General features: G+C 47.3%; 4 protein-coding genes and 1 long non-coding RNA gene across 5 annotated transcripts in view; all 5 read right to left on the bottom strand.

The window, feature by feature from the left end:
- Positions 1–10273, bottom strand: part of LOC117646044 (zinc finger protein 664-like) — an 18890-nt gene extending 8617 nt beyond the window's left edge. Inside the window, exons 1-4 of the mRNA XM_034386692.1 lie at positions 10010–10273; positions 9349–9482; positions 9096–9254; positions 8732–8839 (exon numbers count right to left, since the gene is read on the bottom strand). Coding sequence (XP_034242583.1) covers positions 8732–8839; positions 9096–9137 — 150 coding nt within the window. The 5' untranslated portion in view covers positions 9138–9254; positions 9349–9482; positions 10010–10273. The remainder of the gene's footprint in view (positions 1–8731; positions 8840–9095; positions 9255–9348; positions 9483–10009) is intronic.
- LOC117646050 lies at positions 3388–5814 on the bottom strand. Its single transcript, XR_004587758.1, has 3 exons — positions 5708–5814; positions 5154–5295; positions 3388–3689 (listed from the first exon to the last, which is right to left on the bottom strand). It is a non-coding gene; the product is annotated as an uncharacterized LOC117646050 (long non-coding RNA).
- Positions 10274–10546: 273 nt separating the features above from the next.
- Positions 10547–12100, bottom strand: LOC117646355 (zinc finger protein 239-like; the record flags this gene model as incomplete). Its single annotated transcript, XM_034387235.1, has 2 exons — positions 10547–11892; positions 11962–12100. Coding segments are annotated over 2 exons (765 nt in total), but the record flags the coding sequence as incomplete, so codon positions are not given.
- A 500-nt stretch (positions 12101–12600) lies between these two features.
- LOC117646048 lies at positions 12601–19814 on the bottom strand. The gene is made up of 4 exons (XM_034386701.1): positions 19763–19814; positions 15360–15493; positions 14976–15116; positions 12601–13528 (listed from the first exon to the last, which is right to left on the bottom strand). Exons 3-4 carry the CDS (start codon positions 15051–15053, stop codon positions 12989–12991), a joined length of 618 nt encoding a protein of 205 aa, XP_034242592.1. The 5' UTR covers positions 15054–15116; positions 15360–15493; positions 19763–19814; the 3' UTR covers positions 12601–12988.
- Positions 19815–21441: 1627 nt separating this feature from the next.
- The window catches only part of LOC117646354 (zinc finger protein 239-like), an 18282-nt gene continuing 16044 nt past the window's right edge, over positions 21442–23679 (bottom strand). Inside the window, exons 3-4 of the mRNA XM_034387234.1 lie at positions 23165–23672; positions 21442–21590 (exon numbers count right to left, since the gene is read on the bottom strand). Coding sequence (XP_034243125.1) covers positions 21502–21590; positions 23165–23672 — 597 coding nt within the window. The 3' untranslated portion in view covers positions 21442–21501. The remainder of the gene's footprint in view (positions 21591–23164; positions 23673–23679) is intronic.

Genomic DNA, 23679 nt, shown 5'->3' with positions numbered 1-23679 from the left:
CTCACCCCTCGCTGCTGCAGGCGTGCGGCGTGGGCCTGCAGCGCGACACCAGGGCGGGCTGGGGCAGTCCGCTCACCCTGAGCCATTCGAGGCTGCCGTGCGGCAGGGCGGGCAGCGCGACCCGAGTCAAACCAGGCTGCGACGTAAGCAGGCACATCCGTCGCAGTCGCGGCATGGCGTGCACAGTCCGAAGGTGCTCCTCTTGGGGCGTCGAAACGAAGACCTCCTCCAGCGTCGGGGCGGCGCTACGCAGCACCTCGAGGGTCCAGGCAGGGTCGGTGTCGCAGCGTATGTACCTCAACCGCCGCACCTGCACGCACAGCGCCGCGGCTTAGCACTTGTGTCCATGGGGGAGGCGCCGCCAACGGTCTGGAGAACTTCCATATTTCCTCCGTTTTTACGGCTGATGCACGGCGTTTTGCCAATAAACGCATTTGTAACGCCGCCTTTCACTCCTGCCGCTTCGCACCGGCGCATGTTAATGCAACATGCAGAGAACAATCGATCATTCTCCAAAGCTTTCGAAGCACTCCACGTCCACATGCCATTCGACGGCGGACGGCACCCTAGCAGGCGCTTTAGGGACAGGCACTCTGGAAAACATCCTAATCATTGTCACCATATTCACAGTGCGATGCAACGTTGAATGTACTGTGCTATGAAACGCGAAGGATTCAGGCTCATTGGACATGCAAACTTCCTAGTTCGTATCGGAGACGAAATCGATAGCATGTAATGAACCACGGAGTCCCGTTAATCAAATTCAGTCTCCGTTAAATCCGCCAATTTTTCGCGACGACAGCGTACAAACTGTCCACAAAGTACATTATTACAAGCGCGTGTAGACAATAAAGTACACACTTACAGGCGCCTACTTGACAAAGTTCACACTTGCAACTGCGTGCTTGGCGCCGTATTACTATTACTCTATTCTCCACACATATATTTGAAAGTGCGTACTTGCCAAGTATGCGTTCGCAGGTATTTACTTAACCAAGTGTCCGTTTGTACTTGCAAGCAGGCACTGCAAGTCTGTCCCAGGCGGACAGTTGGGATTCTAGAGACGGTTTCATTGCCGCCAGAAACCTACCCTGGGTTCCTCGCCCGCTTCTTCGCGCTCGGCAGGCGACCCAGACGCGAGAAGTGGGCTGCGAGGTCCGAAGTTGTCCAGGCGGAAGGCACTCTTGACTGCAATGCGGGGTGCAGGGGCGCTGGGAGCACCTGGAAGACACTTTGCATTAGAAACGCTTGGTTAGACTACTTCAGACACATGCAGGACATTCACCCAGGACCGTCACCGAAGAAGACTCGATAAGCCAAGTTTCATGCACATGCATTACTTTTGCTGAGCAAAGGACACTGCAAAAGAAGTGATTGATTTTCACAGACCCACGCTGAACAAAGAGGTCTTTTTCTCAGGAGCGACTTGGGAGTCTCAAGTACTACTTTTACCGAGACACAAGCAAACAATAGAAAAGTTTTCATTGCGGAAATATGATGATTACTGAAGTTAGTAACGAAATCTTGTTCGTGTCAAACAAACAAATTAACAAGCTAACACGTGCAGTAAAAACGATGAGCGTGAAGCGGAAACTTTTAATCAAGTCAGGAACACTTTCAATATGGAAACGTAAGTGAAAACACTTGGTACTTCTTCGCGAGGAATCAACCATCGAGTAAACTGCTCATTACCGTATGGGAATTGCGTCAGGCATAACTGCAATGTGCAGCGTACATGGTGGTAGAGGCCACGCGAAGTCACATGTGTTGACACTTACTCCTAGTGTTAATTATTTTTCAAGCTTTATTGTAGGGTCAGTTCTCACGATTCAAGATTTCAATAACATGTTTCACGCTGCAATCCCGGTCATTTCTGTGACACCGTTAAGTTTTACATCAGATGCAGACAGTTACATAAGTGGATGTACAAATTAAATTTTTCGGTGTGAGTCGCGTGTAAACAAAAACAAACTTAAATACGAAAAAGCAATTCCCCACCAATAATGTTGTACAGAAATGAAAATCATAACAGAGCCTCCACACTACCAAAATGAGAAACATCTTGAAGGCTGCCCTGGGCCTGGCTCAAAAAGTGCTCCCACGCCACATTGTCACACTTTTGGCACTGGACCTCTGCGCCCGGCAGTACGCGGCGCATTTCGGCAACCCATCTCTTGCACCTGCAGGAGCAATGCCTGGGAAGGGGTGGGGCTCAACTCCCACAGCACGAGCCGAGCGAGGCCGCACTGGTGCACCAGGTCGAACCGTTCACTGTTAAAAGAAACTGTAGGAAAACAGCACATTTACCAACGAGTGATTTGCTTTTAAGCAGCACGTGTCATCGGAACTTAAAACAGCACAAATGCTGTTAGGAAACAGCAAGTTTCATCATTGGAGAAAACAACAAATATAGTCGATTTCCAATGCTGGAAAACAGAACATCTTGTTTGTAAAATTAATGATATATGCTGTTTTGGAACGGTATCCTGTCATTTAAAAACAACACCATTCAATTGAAGATTTGCCGGAGCATTTTGCAGCTCACGGCTCAAATCAAACTCCAACTATGTCAAAATAAATTCTGTTTTTTCTGAACAGCATTTGTGTTGTAAAGTTTTTTAGCAACACTTCCAATTTTTAAACAGCGGTGAACTGTCCAAGAACTGCACGAACTGTTACAAAACAAATGTCTTGTTTGAGCCGTCAGGAAACTCCTATTTCCTTTTTGTGAATAACAGAGAGACCGCGTTGAAGAACAGTGCTGTTTGTAAACAGAAAAGAGCGTTTCTGAATGACTGCTAGTATTGGATAAGACTATTAGGACCCTCGACATTCTTTTTGTAAATGTGTAACAACTTTTTTGTTTGAAAACAGAAAAGTGTTGTTTATGAACAGGTTGGTGCCATTTGGAAATGGTAATTCTGTTACACAACAACTTATTGTCAGAGATCAGATACAGAGAGCCATCATCCCTTTTTACAACACTGCTGTTGGATAACGACTCAGCTCCAACAATATGCCGTTCTTCTACAACAAGTGTTGCTAAAAAACTTAACAGGATATATGCTGTTAATAGGGTACTTTCGTAGAATCCTGAACCGGAAGCAAGCAGACCAGCAGACTGAAATTGGGCCGAAACTAACCTCTCTTCGGATCCAAAACTATAGCCGAGCTGTTCAAATATTGCTCGCGAAAAACATATCACTCAAACAAGTATCAAACAACTGTTTGTGGTTCAAGTGTGGCCGATACGTTTGGACGAACGTCTCTTTCCCATGTCAAGTTGGGTCTCTTCCCCAAATCTCTTGCACCTGCTGCAATCCGGTGCAGGGATCTAACTACAAGTACCCTAGCGAGCCGCACTGGTGCTATCGGACGTTGGACGGAATCCGTGTGCAGCTCCTCCAGGGACGCGCTGTGGGCCGCAGCAGCGAGAGCAGGCTGGCTGCAGGCAGCGCACCCACTTGGGGCCGCCCTGCAGCGGGGCGGGGAGCGCGGCTGCCAGAGCGGTCGGCCCCCAGTAGATTCCAGCCACATCCGCCGCAGTGTGGGTGCAGCGTGGAGCGCGCGGAGGTGACCGACGTTGGGTTCCGGACTGAAATCTCCTCCAGCGTGGGCGCGGCACCACGCAGCGCGTCCGGGACCCAGGCAGGGTCTCGCTCGCAACACACGTAGGTCAACCGCAGAACCTGCAGACGCAACATCGCACTGAGCAACTTGAAAGTCCAAGCAATGTACACACGAAGAGCAGTTTTCGCCACCACTTTGGAACGAGGCAACACGGCGAACCAAATACGGGAGAGTGGGGCACAACTGAAACGTTTTGAAATTTTCTTCTGGCCACCGTATTTTCATATGTATGCCAAATATTTTGAATAGAACTTATCAATTGAACTTTTGACTTGAGCACTTAAAATAAATTTTTAGGGTCACCACATTATGGGTGAAACACGGTCGCGAAATGGCTTCTGCAATTGCAACTGGCTGCCCCACAGCGGGGCACCTAGTAACACGGCGCTTGAAAACAGTCTATCTCCTGTTCAGAATCGTGGCTACATGGCTCATAGCAGAAGCCATCGGTAAAAACGTTGATTTATGCAAAGTAACAAACATAACTCTAAATTCAGGTACAATCAAACTATGCCTGCGTGCCGTCCTGGCGTAACAGCGTTTACCTAAAAACAAACATATCACTAGTAATTTGGGATATCAAAATTTGAAAATAGATAACCGTCTGAAAACAGGTTTGCTAAATTAATAAGTTCGAAAAGGAGTGTTGACAAACAAAAAGCTGGTTGAGCACGATGTATATATATGCCTTTTCCACCTTGGGGCTACCTCTGTTTGCTCAAATACTTTGATATACCGAGCTACTTTTAAATGTAACGTCGAAAATAGTTTGTAAGGTTTTGAGAGTGTACACAAGACAACAGTAGGTTAGAAATTAAACGCCCAAGCTTAAAAATATTGAAAAAAATCTGCCTCTAATAGTGAAATAAACAAATAATCAAGCCAATAGCAGACAGCAATCATAACCTTGCTCTTGACAAAATGTCGAAAAAGCGCGAAATCTGGTACATCTGAATATCAAACTTCTCCAGACGCGTCCCAGGGGACCGTCTATTATAGTACGCTACGCAGGTTTGGACACCATCCCGCCACCCCTGAGAAACGTGGTGTTACGCTAGCCCAGACCCGTTCCCCTACTACCGTCTAGCGTAACGTTACGGAAAATTTCTGATCTCAACGTGTTTTTGGCTCTTTTATTCTAAGATATGCTGTCGCGTTTGGTGTGTTCAGTGAAACTTTTTTTTCTTTGCAGTTATTAAGCAAATGCTTCGTAGGCTTTTTAGAGTGTGCCGTCCCCGAAATTAACGCGGCGTTACGCAGACCACAGACCTCCTCCACCCTGAAAAGCAACGTTATCAACTCCTTCGTAAAAAATTCTTAATGCAAACACGTTTGACATCCTGCCTACACAACAACTCTTTCATAGCCGCAGGCACCCAAGCACTAGATGGCCCTGTTGTGTCCTGGTGTCCCTGGTGTGTCCAACCCTCCACAGCACTGTGATGAAACGGTGATTAACACAGCTAATCCAACTGACTTGGAGGCCCCTGCGCTGAGGAAGCGATCGTAGTCTCTCGACAGACCCCTCGCTGCCGCAAGCGTTGCAGTGGCTGCCTTCTCCTCCAGTCGTTCTTCCGGCGTCGCCTCGCAGAGGTCCTTCAGGTCGAGCTCTCGAATGCACTCCCGCTGGGCTTGAGGCGTGGCTGCCGCTGCCGGCTGCGGTTCCTGCGGCGGGGGAGCGGAGCTGAGTGTTGGAACCGAGGGGTTACCCACTCGTTGTTTTAGTGTACACACGATTCCGGATTCCCGCGATTCCCAGAACATATCCATGAGAAAAAGAGAAAACTTTCGAGTAATTTGCTTTGTATTTGAATGTTTTTGTGTGTATCACATGATTACCATGACTTTAAATTGAAACTATGAGGATTTTCCATCAAATTTTAAAAGATTTACGAATGATTCCCGGACTGAGTGTACACATGATTCCCGGAGTGGGTAACCCCTCGGTTGGAACCGGATGGAACGAACACGGACACTTCGGCTGTAGCGTAGGGTCATAGGAGTAAGATGCCCGGAACACAGACAGTTTAAACGTTTCGATGATTTTACGCGGCAATCGAGATGGGAGATATCTCACCCTTCAAGGGGCGAGTCTTGGCTGTCTGACCGAAAACGGGCGAATGTATGAAAGGATGCAACTTGCAGGAGTACTTTTGAGTTGAGAGAAATTCAAGTACTTTTCTCTCCATTAAAACATGAGTGGTACTTTTGGATGACCAATAATGTGGAGGAGATAATTAAGTTTTTCAGAGCCTACCGACTCTTCGAACAAATTTGAGATTGGGGGCCCTTAGGTCAATGACGTCTGAAACCTACCTTTGTTTTCTCCTGCACGGTTGCTTCTCCTCGGTTTGGGTGTGACGCGTGCTGCTTGGACACGGGAAGGAAGCTGTGCACCAAAATCCACAGTTGTCCCGGCGAAGGACCCTGTTGACGACAACGCGGCCTGAGGGAGCGGCGGCAGCATCTGGAACGGAAACGGCGTTAGTGCCGCTGGGGAGCAGGCAACGTTGTGGATCCCGACAATCGCTAGGCACCGTCATCACAACCTGATAGGGAAATGTTAATCTGGAGTTATGAACACAACAACCTTACTTCATTTCACCAAGTGCACTGCCAAACCCACGGCCTTATCAAAGGTTCACAGTAAAAACTCTACGAAGAATCGCTTCGTTATACGAAGAAAATGAAGACATTCTCAAATCTACAAAAAATGATTCGTGTTATGAAATTAAATCCTTTGAAAAACGAAGCTTATCTGCTTCATAATACGAGGCAATTCTACTCCACAGATCGAAAAGCGTACATTGTATGCTCTAACTGGAGCATGCCTGCAAGCACGCTCTAGCTAGCGCATGCCTGCCAAGCATGCACTTACTAGTGCGTACCTGCCATGTATACGCTTCCTGATGCAGGCAACTCCCTATCCCTTATGCACTAGATGCATGCTTCAGTTAGCGTGTACATAGCATGTATGCACTAGTAATTGCATGCTTGGCAGGCATGCGCTAGCTAGAGCGTGCTTGCAGGCATGCTCCATTTAGAGCATACAATGTACGCTCTTCGATTTCTAGAGTACAATGCCTTCATTATCAATGAAGCAAATGGTTCGTAGGCTTTTGAGACTGCGGGCCAAATTCAAATCCCGTCCAAAAGAAGACGAAAAATTAGTCGTCAAACCCAGCGAAAACTTACAAAATCCGTCTGAATTTCTTCACTTCAGAAATCCTCCGCAAACACCGAAAGTAGTTGCTGTAAATGCGGTATAATTTGCCTACTGGGGTAAATTTAACCTAGCGGCAAAAAAATGTTACTAATGTAAAAAAAAACGACTGTAACGGGTTTTTAACACATAGGCCAAAGAAGGCCCGGTTTACGGTGCTCCCTTCAAGTGTCTCGTGCATTTCAAGACAAAATAAATCGAAAAGCCTACAGCATGCGGCGGAATCTATAATCCAATCGCTTATGAAACGGAAACATTGATAAAAACACGCTGCATGTGGTGTACTTCTTGAGTATCAGCTCATTGCTGGCTGTGGTTTACGTGGGTTGCGAAAGAAGCACGAAATAGAAAGAACTAGAATTTACTTGGCTTCATCGCTCAGGGTCAACTGATTTGGACAAGGTAAGGTGGACTAAAGAGTGATAAGCGACACGATTTCGTTAACGCACGCAAGCATTAGATCTGACAAGGAATAGAATTTGGTCTCCAGCAGCGAAACTGGGGTTGGAACAGCGGAGCGATTCGGTGGCCCAGCGAGAGGGTCATTCGTTCGGCCAGCTAAGCGTTCCGCTTTGCCAACTACGGTTTGACTGTGGCCAACGAAATTTTATTCGTACAAAAGATTCCAACAGTCCAGAGTAATCATAAAGGTTAGGTTGGAAACAGATCAAAACTTAAAAAAAATAGCACTAAATCTACAGAAAAAGCAAAAAAAGCCATAAACGGTAGCAATGGTGATTGAACACAGGAACACAAAAAAAGAAGGCTCAGCAAAAACTATTCCGACGTCGGACAGGACATTTCCCATGTATCAATAACGTAAGGTACAAATTCAAAGATTTGTTTCTACGCGTTTAAGTATGAATGATTCATGCATCAACGTCGTCTATTTTTCCGCACTCTTCACACTTCACACATATGGTACAATGTCGATCAGCACACAACTGTTAATGGTAAGAAGACCTTCTTCAAATGACGCGGATGCGATTTTGTCTAATTGGGCTTCTCCCCTTTGTGAATTTTCCTGTGCCTGTTGAAATCTTCTGATGTAGGAAAAGATTTTCCGCACACTTCACATTTCTACGGCTTCTCCCTTGTGTGGCTTCTCCTGTGAGCGTCAAGATTACTCGATTGAGAAAACTTTTTCCCGCACTCTTCACACTGGTATGGCTTCTCTCCGGTGTGGATCCTCCTGTGAACTTGAAGATGACTTGAATGAGAGAACTTCTTTCCGCACTCTTCACACTGAAAAGGCTTCTCCCCGGTGTGGCTCCTCTCGTGCCTCATGAGATGCCAAGCCGTTGGGAACCCCTTGCCGCACAGCCCGCACGAGTGCGGCCCGCCCTTGGCGTGCCTCGCCAGATGCCGCCTCAATGCCGCCTCCGCACCAAAACACTCGCCGCACTCTCCACACTTGAAGCCGCGGCGCGCCTTCCTGCCTGCCTCCCTGCGCGAGGCCTGCTCCACCGGGACTGCGTCGCCAGCCGGCACTGCCAGCGAGAAGGTCTCGGCGATGAGGAGCTGCTGGGCCTCGTCCGCAGCCACGCCTGCAACCGAGGGCACGCTGAGCCAGTCTGTCTTTGTGGAACCAAACTTTGGACCGCGCCATGCCTCACCCTGGACGTCGCTTTCCGAGTCGCCACCTCGGCAGGCCGCGCCGTGCTGTGTGTGTAGGTCCTGCGGGGAGAGCAGCGGGATGAGGCACAGCCTTGAATATCCATCCACCATCAAACGCAAGAAACACCGAAAAAAAGGGTTCCTGGTTTTCCCAGGTAGACAGGCAATTTGCAGTGTGTTCCTGCGGAAACCAGGGACCGTTTTTACGCTGCAGATCTTGTCAACATGTGGGAGATCCACGCAACAGCCCGGAGAACTCACCCGCTGCAGCTGGGAAAGTGGCAAACTGGGTGGAGAGGCACTAGGGCTGTCGAGGCTCTGAAGACACTCCTGGACAGACGGCACGGCTTCCGCAGCGGCCAGCGGATCCTGCAGAAGAGACTCACTGTTAGAACCACCAAAACATTAAGTGTGCCAATTATTTTCTAGTTTTTAAGGTTCTGGTACTATAGTTAAATTGTACAGAATTTGCAGGTTGTGAAAAATTAACATCATTCTGAGACCTGTAATTTTATTACGAACAAATTTCTGCAATGCGTTTTAAACTGCGTGCTGCAAAGTTAAGTCTCGGCAAATTCAAAGCACCCGAATTCTTCGCAAAGTTACAAGGCCGCTGGAAACCCACCCTGGCTTCCTCGTGCTCGCCCGCTCCTTCCTCAGACTTCATCGTTGCAGCGTTCCAAAGAAAGGCCGCATCGCCAGAGCCTTTCCGCTGCTCGGCTTCCACTTTCAATTCCACAACCGTCACGTCACTGGAACTCGTTTCCCCGGAGTCTGGCACGTCCTGCTCGAGCAAACAATTGCAAAACATTCAGTGGTCGCGTGAAACGTGCTGACGAAGGACTCGGGAACTCGTCGACCTGAAACTTTTCTTTTACCTGAGCTGCTCTGGATTGGCTGCCACTGTGATGCGCGCCGTGGCTGTCCGAGGACTGCGGCTGGGACAGCAGGGGACCGCGTGGACCAAACCCGTCCACGCAAAAGGCACTCTTGGCAGCAATGCGGGGAGCACCTGGAAGGCACTTGGCGTTAGAAACGCTCGGCTTTTCAAACCGAATTCACAGCCGCATGCAGCACATGCACCCGAAGCATCCAGGACCGCCACCAAAATGCGAATACGGGAGCAGTGGATTTTTATGCACATTAGAATGCTTAGAAAAGAATCAGACACTCACAAAAACAAGCAGATGGCGTGCAAAAGTACAGTGTAAACCAAGGTAAAAAATGTCATCTCGCTCGTTTTAAGAAAATATACAAAGGCAGCAGGTACCGCAAAATATAAGTTATATAGTTGTGAAGTGAAAACGTAAGTGAAAACGCTTTGTGTTTCTTCGCGTGGAATCAACCATCGAGTAGACTGCTCATTGCCGAATGGGGTTTGTGTCAGGCATCTGCAATGTGCAGTGTACATGGTGGCCGACGCCACGCGAAGTCACACGTGTCGACACTTGTTCCTGGAGTGCACGATATGTTTAAAGTTAAATTTAGCTCCAGGTTCGGCCACATCGGCCCGCAGCCACGGCAGCTCCGCGGACGCACTGTCGGGCAGCGGGAGCAGGGAGCGTCCAGGGAGTGCACTGGCAGGCAGCCGCTCGAGGCGCCCCGCAACACAGTGGGCAGCGCGAGTGGCAGTGCGTCTGGCGCCTCGCCAGATTCCAACCACATCCGCCGCAGTCTGGGCGTTGCGTGCGGCGCCAAGGCGGTCATCGTTGGGGTTCCGGGCAGCAACCTCCTCCAGCGCAGCGACACCACGCAGCACGTCCGGGACCCGCGGTGGCGGCAGGGCAGCGGCACCTGCAAAGGAGGCACGGCGTCAGAACCGCTTCCAGGCGGACGGAAGGCATGAAGGCAACCACATCGGACCAATATTTTGAGCACATCTGCAAGAAACTTTTCAAGCCACAAATCGTCGTTTAAAGGAAACAGTTTTCGAACGTAACTAATTAAATTTTATATGCGGAAGCTAACTTAAAACTAGAGCAACATCAGTCTCGAACCAACCAACACTTCCATTAAGGAGCTTTGGGCTGATCTCGCCCTACGGAATACAGATCTCAAAAGTTTCACAAAGATAAATCGATCAGCCACCAGCGTGCAGCGAAAACTAAAAACAAGCGAGGAACGCTTCTGATACGCTTTCATACGTAAGAAAACAGAGGTGTTCATGCTGTGTCAACCATCGAGTATCCTGCTCACTGCAAGTGGTGGCATTAGCAATTGGCAGTGTACATGGTGGCTGACAGTTTTAAAGTGCATTCCAGGCTTGGCTTTTGTTCACGCCTTTTATGCAGAAGATGATAAATGAGGACGATATAAGAGACTTTATTTGCATTACGTACAAAACTTAAGTGAAGTACAATTTAAGAAAAACATAGACCATCAAAAAGGCCAACCTGACGTTCAAGATTCTGTGTGCACCGCATTATAAACAAAACGAGTAACTGCATTTCGCCCTGCCTAAACGGCATTCAGGATCGATTCGCGCGCAACTATAACAAAACTTTAAGGCACAGCACCTGTAGGTTACAAAATAAGAGCGCTTCAAGTAAGAAACAAGAAGGCATAGAGGATACCCAAAAGACAGCAAGGACGGCGATGGAACACAAGTAAGGCCGGCGTAGCGCGAAGGGTCTCAAGAAAAACAGACAACTTAACAAAAATGACAACACGGTCGTCTCGATCGCACGAATATCAGGTTGGGTAATGTTTGCCAAAATGGTTGTGTGAACATAATTAACGTTCTTGAGGCAACCCGGATGCGATTGTTTTGACGCACTCCTTGTGTTGGATGGGCTACTACGCCGTGTGAAGTTTCTTGTGACTTTGAAGTTTATCTGCTCTGGAGAACTTCTTTCCGCACTCGCCACACTGGTACGGCTTGTCCCCGGTGTGGATCCGTCTGTGAACTTGAAGATGACCCGACGTAGAGAACTTCTTGTCGCACTCTTCACACTGGTACGGTTTTTCCCCGGTGTGGATCCTTCTGTGAACTTGAAGATGATGTGACTGAAAGAACTTCTTCCCGCAGTCTTCACACTGGTAAGGCTTCTCCCCGGTGTGGATTCTCCTGTGAACTTGAAGGTGACTTGACCGAGAGAACTTCTTTCCGCACTCTTCACACTGGTAGGGCTTCTCCCCGGTGTGGGTCCTCTCGTGCCGGACAAGATCCTTTGCACTAGTGAACCCCTTGCCGCACAGCCCGCACGAGTGCGGCCCGCCCTTGGCGTGCCTCGCCAGATGCCGCCTCAATGCCGCCTCCGCACCAAAACACTCGCCGCACTCTCCACACTTGAAGCCGCGGCGCGCCTTCCTGCCTGCCTCCCTGCGCGAGGCCTGCTCCACCGGGACTGCGTCGCCAGCCGGCACTGCCAGCGAGAAGGTCTCGGCGATGAGGAGCTGCTGGGCCTCGTCCGCAGCCACGCCTGCAACCGAGGGCACGCTGAGCCAGTCTGTCTTTGTGGAACCAAACTTTGGACCGCGCCATGCCTCACCCTGGACGTCGCTTTCCGAGTCGCCACCTCGGCAGTGGGAAGTTCCGTCCAACGGGCTCTCCGTCTTCACGTCCGCGCCACCTGCAAGCAAACGCAAGGCTGGAGTTCCTGCAGGCGAGAGAGTCGCTGACCTCGACGCATGCCATTAAGCCGATCAAAAAGCCATGCAATAGCCATTGCAAACTAAAGCTACCGTCACTACCTTCACAGTCTACACGACCTGCGACATGCAATAAGATTGAGATCTGCCGGCACCTTTTCTGATGTCACGATTTAACCTTCCTGCGAAAATGCAACCAGAAAGACTTGTTTACAGGACTTCATTTCCCATTTCCCACTAAGAAATGCCATGCAGTCATTTTACTAAGATAATTCCCGGTAGTCTACAACACCAAAATTTGTATCACAGTGAAATTTGTTCGCAATGTGACGAAACGGGTCATATCCCGTTGCTGCGATTCTTAGCCTTTTGTTCGTATGAGCAAATAGAAACTTTACTTTCAACAATTCAAACACTACAAAACTACATAGGAAATATAAAAATCAAATTAAATCCAAGTAAATTTGGACATTAGTACATTAGAAAGAAAAAGTAAAAACAAAACCAAAGTAAAATTGGACGACGCAAAAGGCCTGGCTCATCTTTTAGAGTCTATGAGCACCGTATCATCATTCCGTTAGTGGTTTAGTTTTACGGTGTGGTCCTCGGACTTGATTCAAGAAATGAACGAACGCGTTTCAAGGATGGCATTTGATCCGTGAGTCATCGCGTCACATTCCGCCTGATTCCGTTGGACGCGCAGACACGCTAAGACAGCCAGACAATTCAAAGTACCTATACAGTTCAAAATACATTGCATACAATACTGGGAAACATGTTTGACGATACAGAAGGATCACACATTTTATTCTCTTGTATAATTTAGAAGCGTGGCGCAAACGTGATTGCCGCACAAATTTGCACGCAATTTTCCACAAAGTTACGCGATTTTAAGCGGTTACAAAAATGCACATTGAGATGGCGAGTCTAGAGATATTCCCACGGAACCCGGTCACAGTCTTTGCACTGCACCAGGGCGCCTGGCAGTGTGCGACGCGCCTTGGCTAGCTGTCCAGGGCAGCCAGAGGGATGGTGGTGGCCTGAACTCCACAGCACGAGCCGCGAGAGGCGGAGGTCGCACTTGAAGAGCACTTTGAACGGCTTCGCCTTGAACTTCGCCTTGGGCTTCGCCCCCGACTTGGCACCGCGACTCACGTCCAGCCACAGCACTCGGAGCGACGCGGCGTGGGCCTGCAGCAGCGACACCAGGGCGGGCTGGGGCAGTCCGCTCACCCTGAGCCACTCGAGGCTGCCGTGCGGCAGGGCGGGCAGCGCGAGCCGAGTCGAACTAGACGCGATCAAATACATCCGCCGCAGCCGCGGCATGGCGTGCACGGTGCGAAGGTGCTCCTCTCGGGGCATCGACACGAAAAGCTCCTCCAGCGTCGGGGCGGCGCGACGCAGCACCTCGAGGGTCCAGGCAGGGTCCACGTCGCAGCGGCAGCGAATGTGCTTCAACCGCCGCGCCTGCACGAACAGCAAGCAGTCAACGGGAGAGCTCCGAAGAGTAACGAATTATGGGGCAGAGTTAAATTGGGCTTAGAGAAACTGGAAGCGGGCTGAGTTCTTCAAAACATCCCACGTCTAACTGCAATGTCCAGTTTGGCCCGTTCGACCCTTTTCCAGCACCCGTGGGATCGAAAGTTGAGTCCCAGAGACGAAATCGATTTCTTTTCCTCTTACCGGCTGATCAAGGCATTAATGCAAAGAAACCGAAGTGCGGGTGGGGGGCATCGAATGTACGCACTCAATTCTTGTGGACACATCTATGCATAATTATGCGTGCATAAGCTGGGTATAAAATGAACACAGTGATGCATAATATACCTTACCTTGTGTCTGTACATTCATAGTTATGCATAACAGATTCATAACTACCCATCAAAACAGTCCAAAAGAGTTTAAGTAATGACGGAAGTACACTCTACCAAAAATGTCCTGTAAATGCCGTTAATTTATTACCAGTTTTCACTGTAGGTCAATTCACAGCGTTTACTGTGATCTGCTCACGGGATTCACTGTGATCTTGTTCGCGGTGTTCACTGTGATCTGGTCCCCAGTAAACACTGTGAGTTTGACGCCGCTAAGCACCGAAGTACTGCAAATCAGGCTCCAATTCACGGCGTTTACTGTGGCCAGATCACAGTGAACACTGTAACCGAGATCACAGTGAACGCCGTGAACTAGTTCACAGCAAACGCCGTGAATTGCATAACAGCAAACATTGGTAATAAATTAACGGCGTTGACAGGACATTTTTTGGCCCGTCCCGTTTATTTTTTGTAAAAAAATGACGGAGGGACGGGCATATAGTATGATGCATGCTGTGCGTCCGTTCGTTCGTTCGTTCATTCGTTCGTCCGTTCGTTCGTTCGTTCGTCCGAGGACTTCCCGTGGTCCGATCTTGACCAAATTTGGTATGCAGCCTCCTTGGGTGACCCTAAGAACCGCCCGGTGGCAGCAAATCCGATCCGAGCCCCGGGGGCGCTGCTGCAGGTGCATCATGGTCTACATGGGGTCGAGGAGGATCTCGGCAACGGATGCAGCTAGGAGGGCATGTAGGGGTATTTTTGGAATCGGGGCGACGAGAGAAAACCAATGGTGCCAGTTTCGAGCAAATCGGAGAAGTTCGGACCCGGGTTCAAATCCCAGCGGGGTATTTTTGGAACATTCTTTTTTTTCGAGTTTTTGCATTGTTTCTGATGTTTTTGAGGGTGCTGATGACGAAAACGACATTTATTTTAACCCCAGACTCAGATTTAATTCCCGTCAGGGTCAAACATAGGAGAAATTCGTACGGTTCTTAATGTACGGGACGGGCCAAAGTTGCCGATGTATATCGCTACTTTTCCTGTTATTGTAGAGTGTAACGGTACAGAATGACCATCGTCTGCGAACAACCCGGAGAACTCACCCCTGGCTGCCCCATCCGTTCCAACGTGGCCACCTTTTCCTCCTGCCGAGTCCCCGGTGCAGCCATGCAGAGGTCCATCAAGTCCAGGCTCTCGACGCACTGCAGGACAGACGGCGTGCCTTCCGCTGCGGCGTGCGAATCCTGCAGAAGGGACAGCCATTACACTGACACAAATTCGTATTGCACCCCACCCTGCGGAGCAATGTTCAAATTGCGAAGAATTCGGCTTCATTGAAAGTGGCAGAAGAATCCGTAACGGGAATAAAATGGCCTGCAGCGTTCTGAAGTAAGTGTCAGCAATAATGAGATTCTGCGCACATTCTGCGCAGCCGAGTTCTTTGCAAGGTTCCAACGAGTTGCTTTGCAAGGTTCCACGAAACCCACCCTGGCTTCGCTCACGCCTGCCTCTTCACATTGGACAGGCAATCGGGACGCGAGAAGCGGGCTGCGCGGTCCAAAGTTGGCCACGCTGAAGATACTCCTGACTGCAATGCGGGCGGCAGGGGCGCTAGGACCACCTGAAAGACACTTGACGTTAGAAACGCTTGGTTTTAAATGCCTCCATCACAGACGCATGCAGGACTGCCACCGAATTCGGAAAACTGGAGCAACAGAGTCCCATCCACACACGCATGCGTAAAAAATATCAGACACGCACAAAAAAAAGCGGAGCAGAAATACAGTGCAATCTTAAGTGAATGAGAAGATCTCGTTTGTAAAAAAATACCAACAAGATGCCATTTGCAACCAAAAAATAAATAACGAGTGGTTCTGAAGTAAAACCCAAGTGAAAACGCTTTTTACTACTTCGCGTGGAATCAACCATCGAGTAAACTGCTCATTGCCGTATGGGGTTTGTGTCAGGCATCTGCAATGTGCAGTGTACATGGTGGCCGACGCCACGCGAAGTCGCAAGTGTTGCCACTTGTTCCTGGAGTGCACGCACCGTTAAGAGAAGTCGTCATTTTACAACAGTAATCCCAACAATTAGTGTTGTAATTTTACAAATAATAATTCGTAAAATAGCTACAAGATTCATGAAACGAACAATCGTCATATTTTCGACAAACTTTACTCATAAATTTAGGAATAAATTCGTAATTTTACGATGTAATCTAAATGTTACTGACGAAAGATCGTAGTTTTACTGATAAAATCGTTATCTTACGACTATTCTCGTTTTATCACGCCTAAACTTGTTTTCTTACAAATGAAGCTTATTTTTTATGAATAGTTGCCTGTTGAATCTGTACCACGAACTGCACTTTTTTTACAGAGTAAATTGTAAATTGACAAATTGTTCATCATTTTACAAACTGCTTCTTAAATTTACAGGTGAAATCGTTAATGTACAAGTATGATTGTAAAAGCAAGTCTGAAAAAATGCGTTTTCGTCCGTTGTTACCTTACTATATAGGAAGAAAAAATGCCTGAAACGACCAAAAGAGTAGTCTTCATCAGGTATAAGGTCCCATCAGGTATAATCTCATCAAGCATAATTCTCATCAGATATAATGCATAAATAATTATTCTTGATTAACATGAAATCTCCTCAGGTATAATTCTTAACAGATATAACCGATATTATATAATAAATACAAGCGTAGCATAAGATATAATTATCTTCACATATAATTCCCATCAGGAATAATGTCATCAAACATAATTCCCGTCAAATATAATTCCCATCAGGCATAATACACAATTTCACCAGCTGCAGTATGGATCATAATTGATGGAACATTTTCCGTCCGTCCTGAGAAACCATCTAGTAGGCAGCTGTTAGTCATTTTGGCCCTCTACCAAGACATGGTGAGCACACTGTTTGCAGCTGCAAGCACTCAAAAAGTCTACGAGGCTTTCTTGTGTACTTTGCGATGTACGGTACTGCATCGATACTTAAAGATGTTTTGGCACTTCGTTACAGTTGTTCCCAGTGTGCTTTGCATTGATGGTATCCGAAGCGGAGGTGGCGTACCAATTATTGTACTTTGATTAGTATTCTAGATTAGTGTAGTGATGTACAGTGGCCTACAGAGTGAAAAGCATTAATTGTCAGTTCTGATTTCAAGTCTTCTTCCTGGTTCTGGAATGGATTCCCCTCCTTGGCCAAGGTTCCACTATTGCCTCGCTTTCTGAATGCACCCACCTAGCAAGGTGTCACTGTTGCCCAGACTATGAATTGGATCGCTCCTCAGAGCCAAATTTATTGTAAAATATAAAAAAGATTTTAAAAAATAAAAGTTATATTTGTTGGGAATTATACTTGATGCAAATTATACCTGATGAAACAAAAAATAAATCCATTATACCTGTTGAGAATTATGCGTGTTGCCAATTATACCTGAAGAACATTATACCTGATGGGATTATACCTGATGGGACCTTATACCTGTTGAAGTTCCCCCGACCAAAATTTGAGGATTAAGTTTGTAAGTTTAAGAATATTTTTGTAAATTGACGAAAAAAAGATGGATGATCGGGGATGGCTCAGTAAATACACGCACACCTGATCCAAATTATTTCCCCATTAATTGCATAAATTATGATTAATTGTGAATTATGTAAAATTATTACAAATTATTGGTAATTATTCCAAAAAAATTAAAATAATGAAAATAAAATTGAAATTGTCCGGAAGGACGATCATGCTCCGGAGCGACGCCCGAGCAGCGGCAAGCTTATGTTGATTTGGGTTGTGTCGAGCAGGACGATCACCGACGTGGATTTCAAGTCATCGACACGAGGCTAATCACCTGGTATGACAAATTAAGTGCTGCTCTGAAATCCACGGTATGAGAATTTACGCAACCGCAACGTCTGTCGTCTAGCTAGCGGACTTCACCGCTACAAACACCACGAACCATCACTATCTATTTGGAAAATTGAGAAGCATCCAATATTTCCATAACGGTGCATTACACATTCAAACGAACGTGACAGTACATGGGTGTCACATTCGTTTGGATGTGACACGACATGTCTACTTGGGTACCATGTGTCACATACGTTTTAATGTGACAGTTTGACAGCTGATTGCATGTTACACCCGAAGTAATGTGACAAAGCGGTGCAGTGTGTCACATTCGTTTGAATGTTGATTTTCACCGTTTGTCACGCTCAAAGTATCATCGCCGTTTTCACGTGAAAACAAACGTGACGTCACATTCCTTGGCTACCAGTGCCGTTATGGAAATATTGAATGCTTATCAATTTTCCAAAGAGGAAGTGATGGTTTGTGGTGTTTGTAGCGGCGAAGTCCGCTAGCAGAAGACAGATGTGGTTGCGTAAATTCTCAAATCGACTAACGTAGCCTCAACCGTGGATTTCAGAGCAGCACTTAATTTGTCATACCAGGCCATTAGCCTCGTGTAAATGAGTTGAATAAATCCACGTCTGTGATCATCCAGCTTGACACAACCCAAAGCCACCTAAGCTTGCCGCAGCTCGGGCGTCGCTACGGAGCATGATCGTCCTTCCGGACAATGTCAATTTTATTTTCATTATTTTAATTTTTTTGGAATAATTACCAATAATTTGTAATAATTTTACATAATTCACAATTAATCATAATTTATTCAATTAATGGGGAAATAATTTGGATCAGTTGTGCGTGTATTTACTGAGGCCATCTCGGATGATCAGATCGTTTTTGAAATTTACGAGCAGTTCGTGGTACAGATTTAACAGACAACTAATCGTAATTTCACAAAATAATCCCGAACAGTGCTATATGTTTAACACCTTCGCGCCGAAGCTAATTTTGGTGGAAAAGCCTAGATGCCGAAGGTGCTAACTACCGAACCGTACGTCGCAACCACATGGCACATGGATATTCGGACTTGGTATGACCACCCAAACACCATGCGCCAAAAATCTCCTATACGAGAACCATGTTCTCGTGTCGGCGTCTGAGCCTTTGCCGTACGAGAACCATGTTCTCGTACCGGCTGAAAGGCCACAATTGGTGGTAAAGGGATGATAAAATTAGAACTCAACAAAAAAAAAAGTTTTAAGACTCACCCTCTTTACACCGGTGCGAGAACATGGTTCTCGCACGATAAAAGCCCAAATGCCAATACGAGAACATGGTTCTCGTCGCGAGCTTTTTTCGTTCAAAACTTGTAGAAAAGATGGGGTAACTCGGATCGAAAAAGCGATGCCATATTTGGCACGAGAACCATGTTCTCGTGCCGGCAGGAACGGGTCGCTAACACGAGAACCATGTTCTCGTACCGGCGGGAAAGCCATTTCACGAAGGTAAATTCACAAAAAAACGTCCTCGTACTTTTGTGAATTTACCTTGGTGAAATGGCGTTCCCGCCGGTACGAGAACATGGTTCTCGTGTTTGCGATCCGTTCCTGCCGGCACGAGAACCATGTTCTCGTGCCAAATTACACGCTAGAGACCTAAATTTTTAGCCGAAATGTTGGAAATTTTACGTAGATTCCGAATATGGCATCGCTTTTTCGATCCGAGTTACCCCATCTTTTCTAGAGGTTTTGAGCGAAAACAGCTCGTGACGAGAACCATGTTCTCGTATCGGCGTTTGGGCTTTCAGCGTGCGAGAACCATGTTCTCGCACCGGCGCGAAGGTGTTAAAGTTAAATCTAGTTCCAGGTTCGGCCACATCGGCCCGCAGCCACGGCAGCTCCGCGGACGCACTGTCGGGCAGCGGGAGCAGGGAGCGTCCAGGGAGTGCACTGGCAGGCAGCCGCTCCAGGCGCCCCGCAACACAGTGGGCAGCGCGAGTGGCAGTGCGTCTGGCGCCTCGCCAGATTCCAACCACATCCGCCGCAGTCTGGGCGTTGCGTGCGGCGCCAAGGCGGTCATCGTTGGGGTTCCGGGCAGCAACCTCCCCCAGCGCAGCGACACCACACAGCACGTCCGGGACCCGCGGTGGCGGCAGGGCAGCGGCACCTGCAAAGGAGGCACGGCGTCAGAACCGCTTCCAGGCGGACGGAGGCCATGAAGGCAACCAAAGTGAATCCTACATCTGTAATAAACTTTTCAAGTCACAAATCGTCGTATAAAGTTGACAGTTTTCAAACGTACTGACTAATTAATTTTTAAAAGTGGAATCTAATTTAAAACTACTCCGCAAATCGAAGAGCGTACATATTATGTATGCTCTAACTAGAGCATGCCTGCAAGCACGCTCTTGCTAGCGCATGTCTGCGAAGCATGCACTTACTAGTGCATACATGCCATGTTCACGCTTCCTGACGCAGGCAACTCCCTATCCCTTATGCAGTAGATGCATGCTTCAGTTGGCGTGTACATGACATGTATGTACTAGTAAGTGCATGCTTGGCAGGCATGCGGTATACACTGTGGCAAAAAGCTACGGAAAATTCTGTAAACAGCTTGTGGTAATTCTCCGTAGCCCCCTTATCAATATTCTCCGTAGGCTCTTACAGTATTTTCCGTAGGACCGCACAGTATTCTCCGTAAGACCTTACAGTGATCTCCGTAGGACTATACAGTCTTCCAGGTCCTACGGAGAAGACTGTGCGGACTTACAGAGCATACTGTACGGCCCTACGGAGAATACTGTAAGAGCCTACGGAGAATATTGATAAGAGGGCTACGGAGAATCCTGGCAAAAAAATTAAGAGAATTTTCCGTACCTTTTTGCCACAGTGTAGCTAGAGCGTGCTTGCAGGCATGCTCCAGTGAGAGCATACAATGTACGCTCTTCGATTTGTGGAGTAGAGCAGCATCAGTTTCGAACCCAGCAAAACTTTCATCAAGAATCTCTAGGCTGGTCTTGCCTTACAGAATACAGATCTCAGAACTTTCACGAAGATAAGTCAAGCAGCCACCAGCGTGTAGCGAAAACTAAAACCAGGAACGCTTCTGATACGAATTCATACGTAAGAACACAGAGGTGTTCATGCTGTGTCAACCATCGAGTATCCTACTCACTGCAAGTGGTGGCATCAGCAATTGGCAGTGTACATGGTGGCTGACAGTTTTAAAGTGCTTTCCAGGCTTGGCTTTTGTTCACGCCTTTTATGCAGAAGATGGTTAATGCGGACGATATAAGAGACTTTATTTACATTACGTAAAAAATTAAGTGAAGTACAATTTAAGAAAAATATAGACCACCAAGAAGGCCAACCTAACAGTCAAGATTCTGTGTGCACCGCATTATAAACAAAACGAGTAACTGCATTTCGCCCTGCCTAAACGGCATTCAGGATCGATTCGCGCGCAACTATAACAAAACTTTACGGCACAGCACCTGTAGGTTACAAAATAAGAGCGCTTCAACTTAGAAACAAGATGGCATATAGGGTACGCAAAAGACAGCAAGGACGGCGATGGAACGCAAGTAAAGTGAGGCAGGCGTAGCGCGAAGGGACTCAAGATAAACAGACAACTCAACAAAAATGACAACACGGTCGTCTCGATCGCACAAATATCAGGTTGGGTAATGTTGGCCAAAATGGTTGTGTGAACATAATAAACGTTCTTGAGGCAACCCAGATGCGATTTTTTTGACGCACTCCTCGCGACGGGCTACTGCGCCGTGTGAAGTTTCTTGTGACTTTGAAGATTATCTGCTCTGGAGAACGTCTTTCCGCACTCTTCACACTGATACGGCTTGTTAGAGGGGTTCGTTTTGCACGAAGGTTCGAAATATCATGGGGCCCGCTCGGATTCCAATTCTACGTCCAATTATAAGATTTTTGACACCTTGGTCGACTTGATCAGACCACCGGAAGGGGTCGCACCAGGCCTCGGAAGTTCTTGTCTTCGAAAACGCCGGTTGCCGACTTTCCAGGGGCTAAACACGCGTAACGCTTCGTTTCTCAGAAAATGTCATAAAATGAAAGTTGCTGGAAATGCAAAAGTACGTTAGACTCAAGTTATTAATTTACAAAAACTCAAAAACGTCGAAGTTTTGTTGCCTACTTACAGGGGGCAAAAGGTCGGAAATCGACATGAAACACGGTACACATAGGAACTGTTCCACAAATGTATGTAGGTTAGTAAAGAACAATTATATTTAAGTACACTTTGACTTCATATATTATAAATAATGTTTTTGTACCATTATGCTGATTATGGTTACAGTTCACGAACGCTACCAAAAGAATTCGCTAAGTTTATCACATTTGCACCGAATCCACACTTACAACGAAGAGGAGACGCTGCATTTCTTCTTCGTCGGTGGTAATCTCGTTTCCCTCGATGAGCCTGCAACCCCACGTCATCTGATTTATTTAGATTGTTAAAATTTGAGACCATCTCTGTGCTCTCCTGAAAGTTTATGTCAGTATTCAAGACTGGTGCTCATCTACCAAGCTTGTTATGTTTCTCTTTGACATCGAAGTGATCTTCGAGGAAAATAGAGACTAAGATACTACATTTTACGTAGGCTGCTGTTTTGGCCTCAGTCACCCTTGCTGACACTGTGAATGCAAGCAATTCTTGAGGTTTCTTAAAGCTGCGAGGTTAGCAACTAGCTTTCCGAGAAAAGATTTCGCAGTGTTAAATACCGAAATAAACTTCCAGGAGAGCACAGAGATGGTCTCAAATTTTAACAATCTAAATAAATCAGATGACGTGGGGTTGCAGGCTCATCGAGGGAAACGAGATTACCACCGACGAAGAAGAAATGCAGCGTCTCCTCTTCGTTGTAAGTGTGGATTCGGTGCAAATGTGATAAACTTAGCGAATTCTTTTGGTAGCGTTCGTGAACTGTAACCATAATCAGCATAATGGTACAAAAACATTATTTATAATATATGAAGTCAAAGTGTACTTAAATATAATTGTTCTTTACTAACCTACATACATTTGTGGAACAGTTCCTATGTGTACCGTGTTTCATGTCGATTTCCGACCTTTTGCCCCCTGTAAGTAGGCAACAAAACTTCGACGTTTTTGAGTTTTTGTAAATTAATAACTTGAGTCCAACGTACTTTTGCATTTCCAGCAACTTTCATTTTATGACATTTTCTGAGAAACGAAGCGTTACGCGTGTTTAGCCCCTGGAAAGTCGGCAACCGGCGTGTCCGAAGACAAGAACTTCTGAGGCCTGGTGCGACCCCTTCCGGTGGTCTGATCGAGTCGACCAAGGTGTCAAAAATCTTATAATTGGACGTAGAACCGGAATCCGAGCGGGCCCATTGACATTTCGAACTTTCGTGCAAAACGAACCTCTCTAACGGCTTGTCCCCGGTGTGGATCCGTCTGTGAACTTGAAGGTGACTCGACTTAGAGAACTTCTTGTCGCACTCTTCACACTTGTAGGGCTTTTCCCCGGTGTGGATCCTTCTGTGAACTTGAAGAAGACTTGAATGAGAGAACTTCTTTCCGCACCCTTCACACTGGTACGGCTTCTCCCCGGTGTGGGTCCTGCTGTGAACTTGAAGATTACTTGAAACAGAAAACTTCTTTCCGCACTCTTCACACTGGTAGGGCTTCTCCCCGGTGTGAATCCTGTTGTGTCTTTGAAAACTACTTGAATCGGGAAACTTCTTTCCGCACTCTTCACACTGGTAGGGCTTCTCCCCGGTGTGGATCCTCTCGTGCCTGACAAGATCCGGAGCCCTAGTGAACCCCTTGCCGCACAGCCCGCACGAGTGCGGCCCGCCCTTGGCGTGCCCCGCCAGATGCCGCCTCAATGCCGCCTCCGCACCAAAACACTCGCCGCACTCTCCCCACTTGAAGCCGCGGCGCGCCTTTCCC

Source organism: Thrips palmi, unplaced genomic scaffold (genome assembly GCF_012932325.1).
Source record: "Thrips palmi isolate BJ-2018 unplaced genomic scaffold, TpBJ-2018v1 HiC_scaffold_19, whole genome shotgun sequence".
NCBI lineage: Eukaryota > Metazoa > Arthropoda > Insecta > Thysanoptera > Thripidae > Thrips > Thrips palmi.
The sequence above is the reverse complement of the archived record's forward strand: the minus strand, read 5'-3'. Positions and strand labels throughout refer to the sequence as shown.

Coding starts and splice junctions, on each gene's coding strand:
- LOC117646048 (XM_034386701.1), bottom strand. CDS start 15,053: ATGGACCTCTGCATGGCTGCACCGGGGACTCGGCAGGAGGAAAAGGTG. Junction 13,529..14,975: donor AACGGATGGGGCAGCCAGGG/GTGAGTTCTCCG, acceptor CTGTTCGTGCAG/GCGCGGCGGTTGAAGCACAT.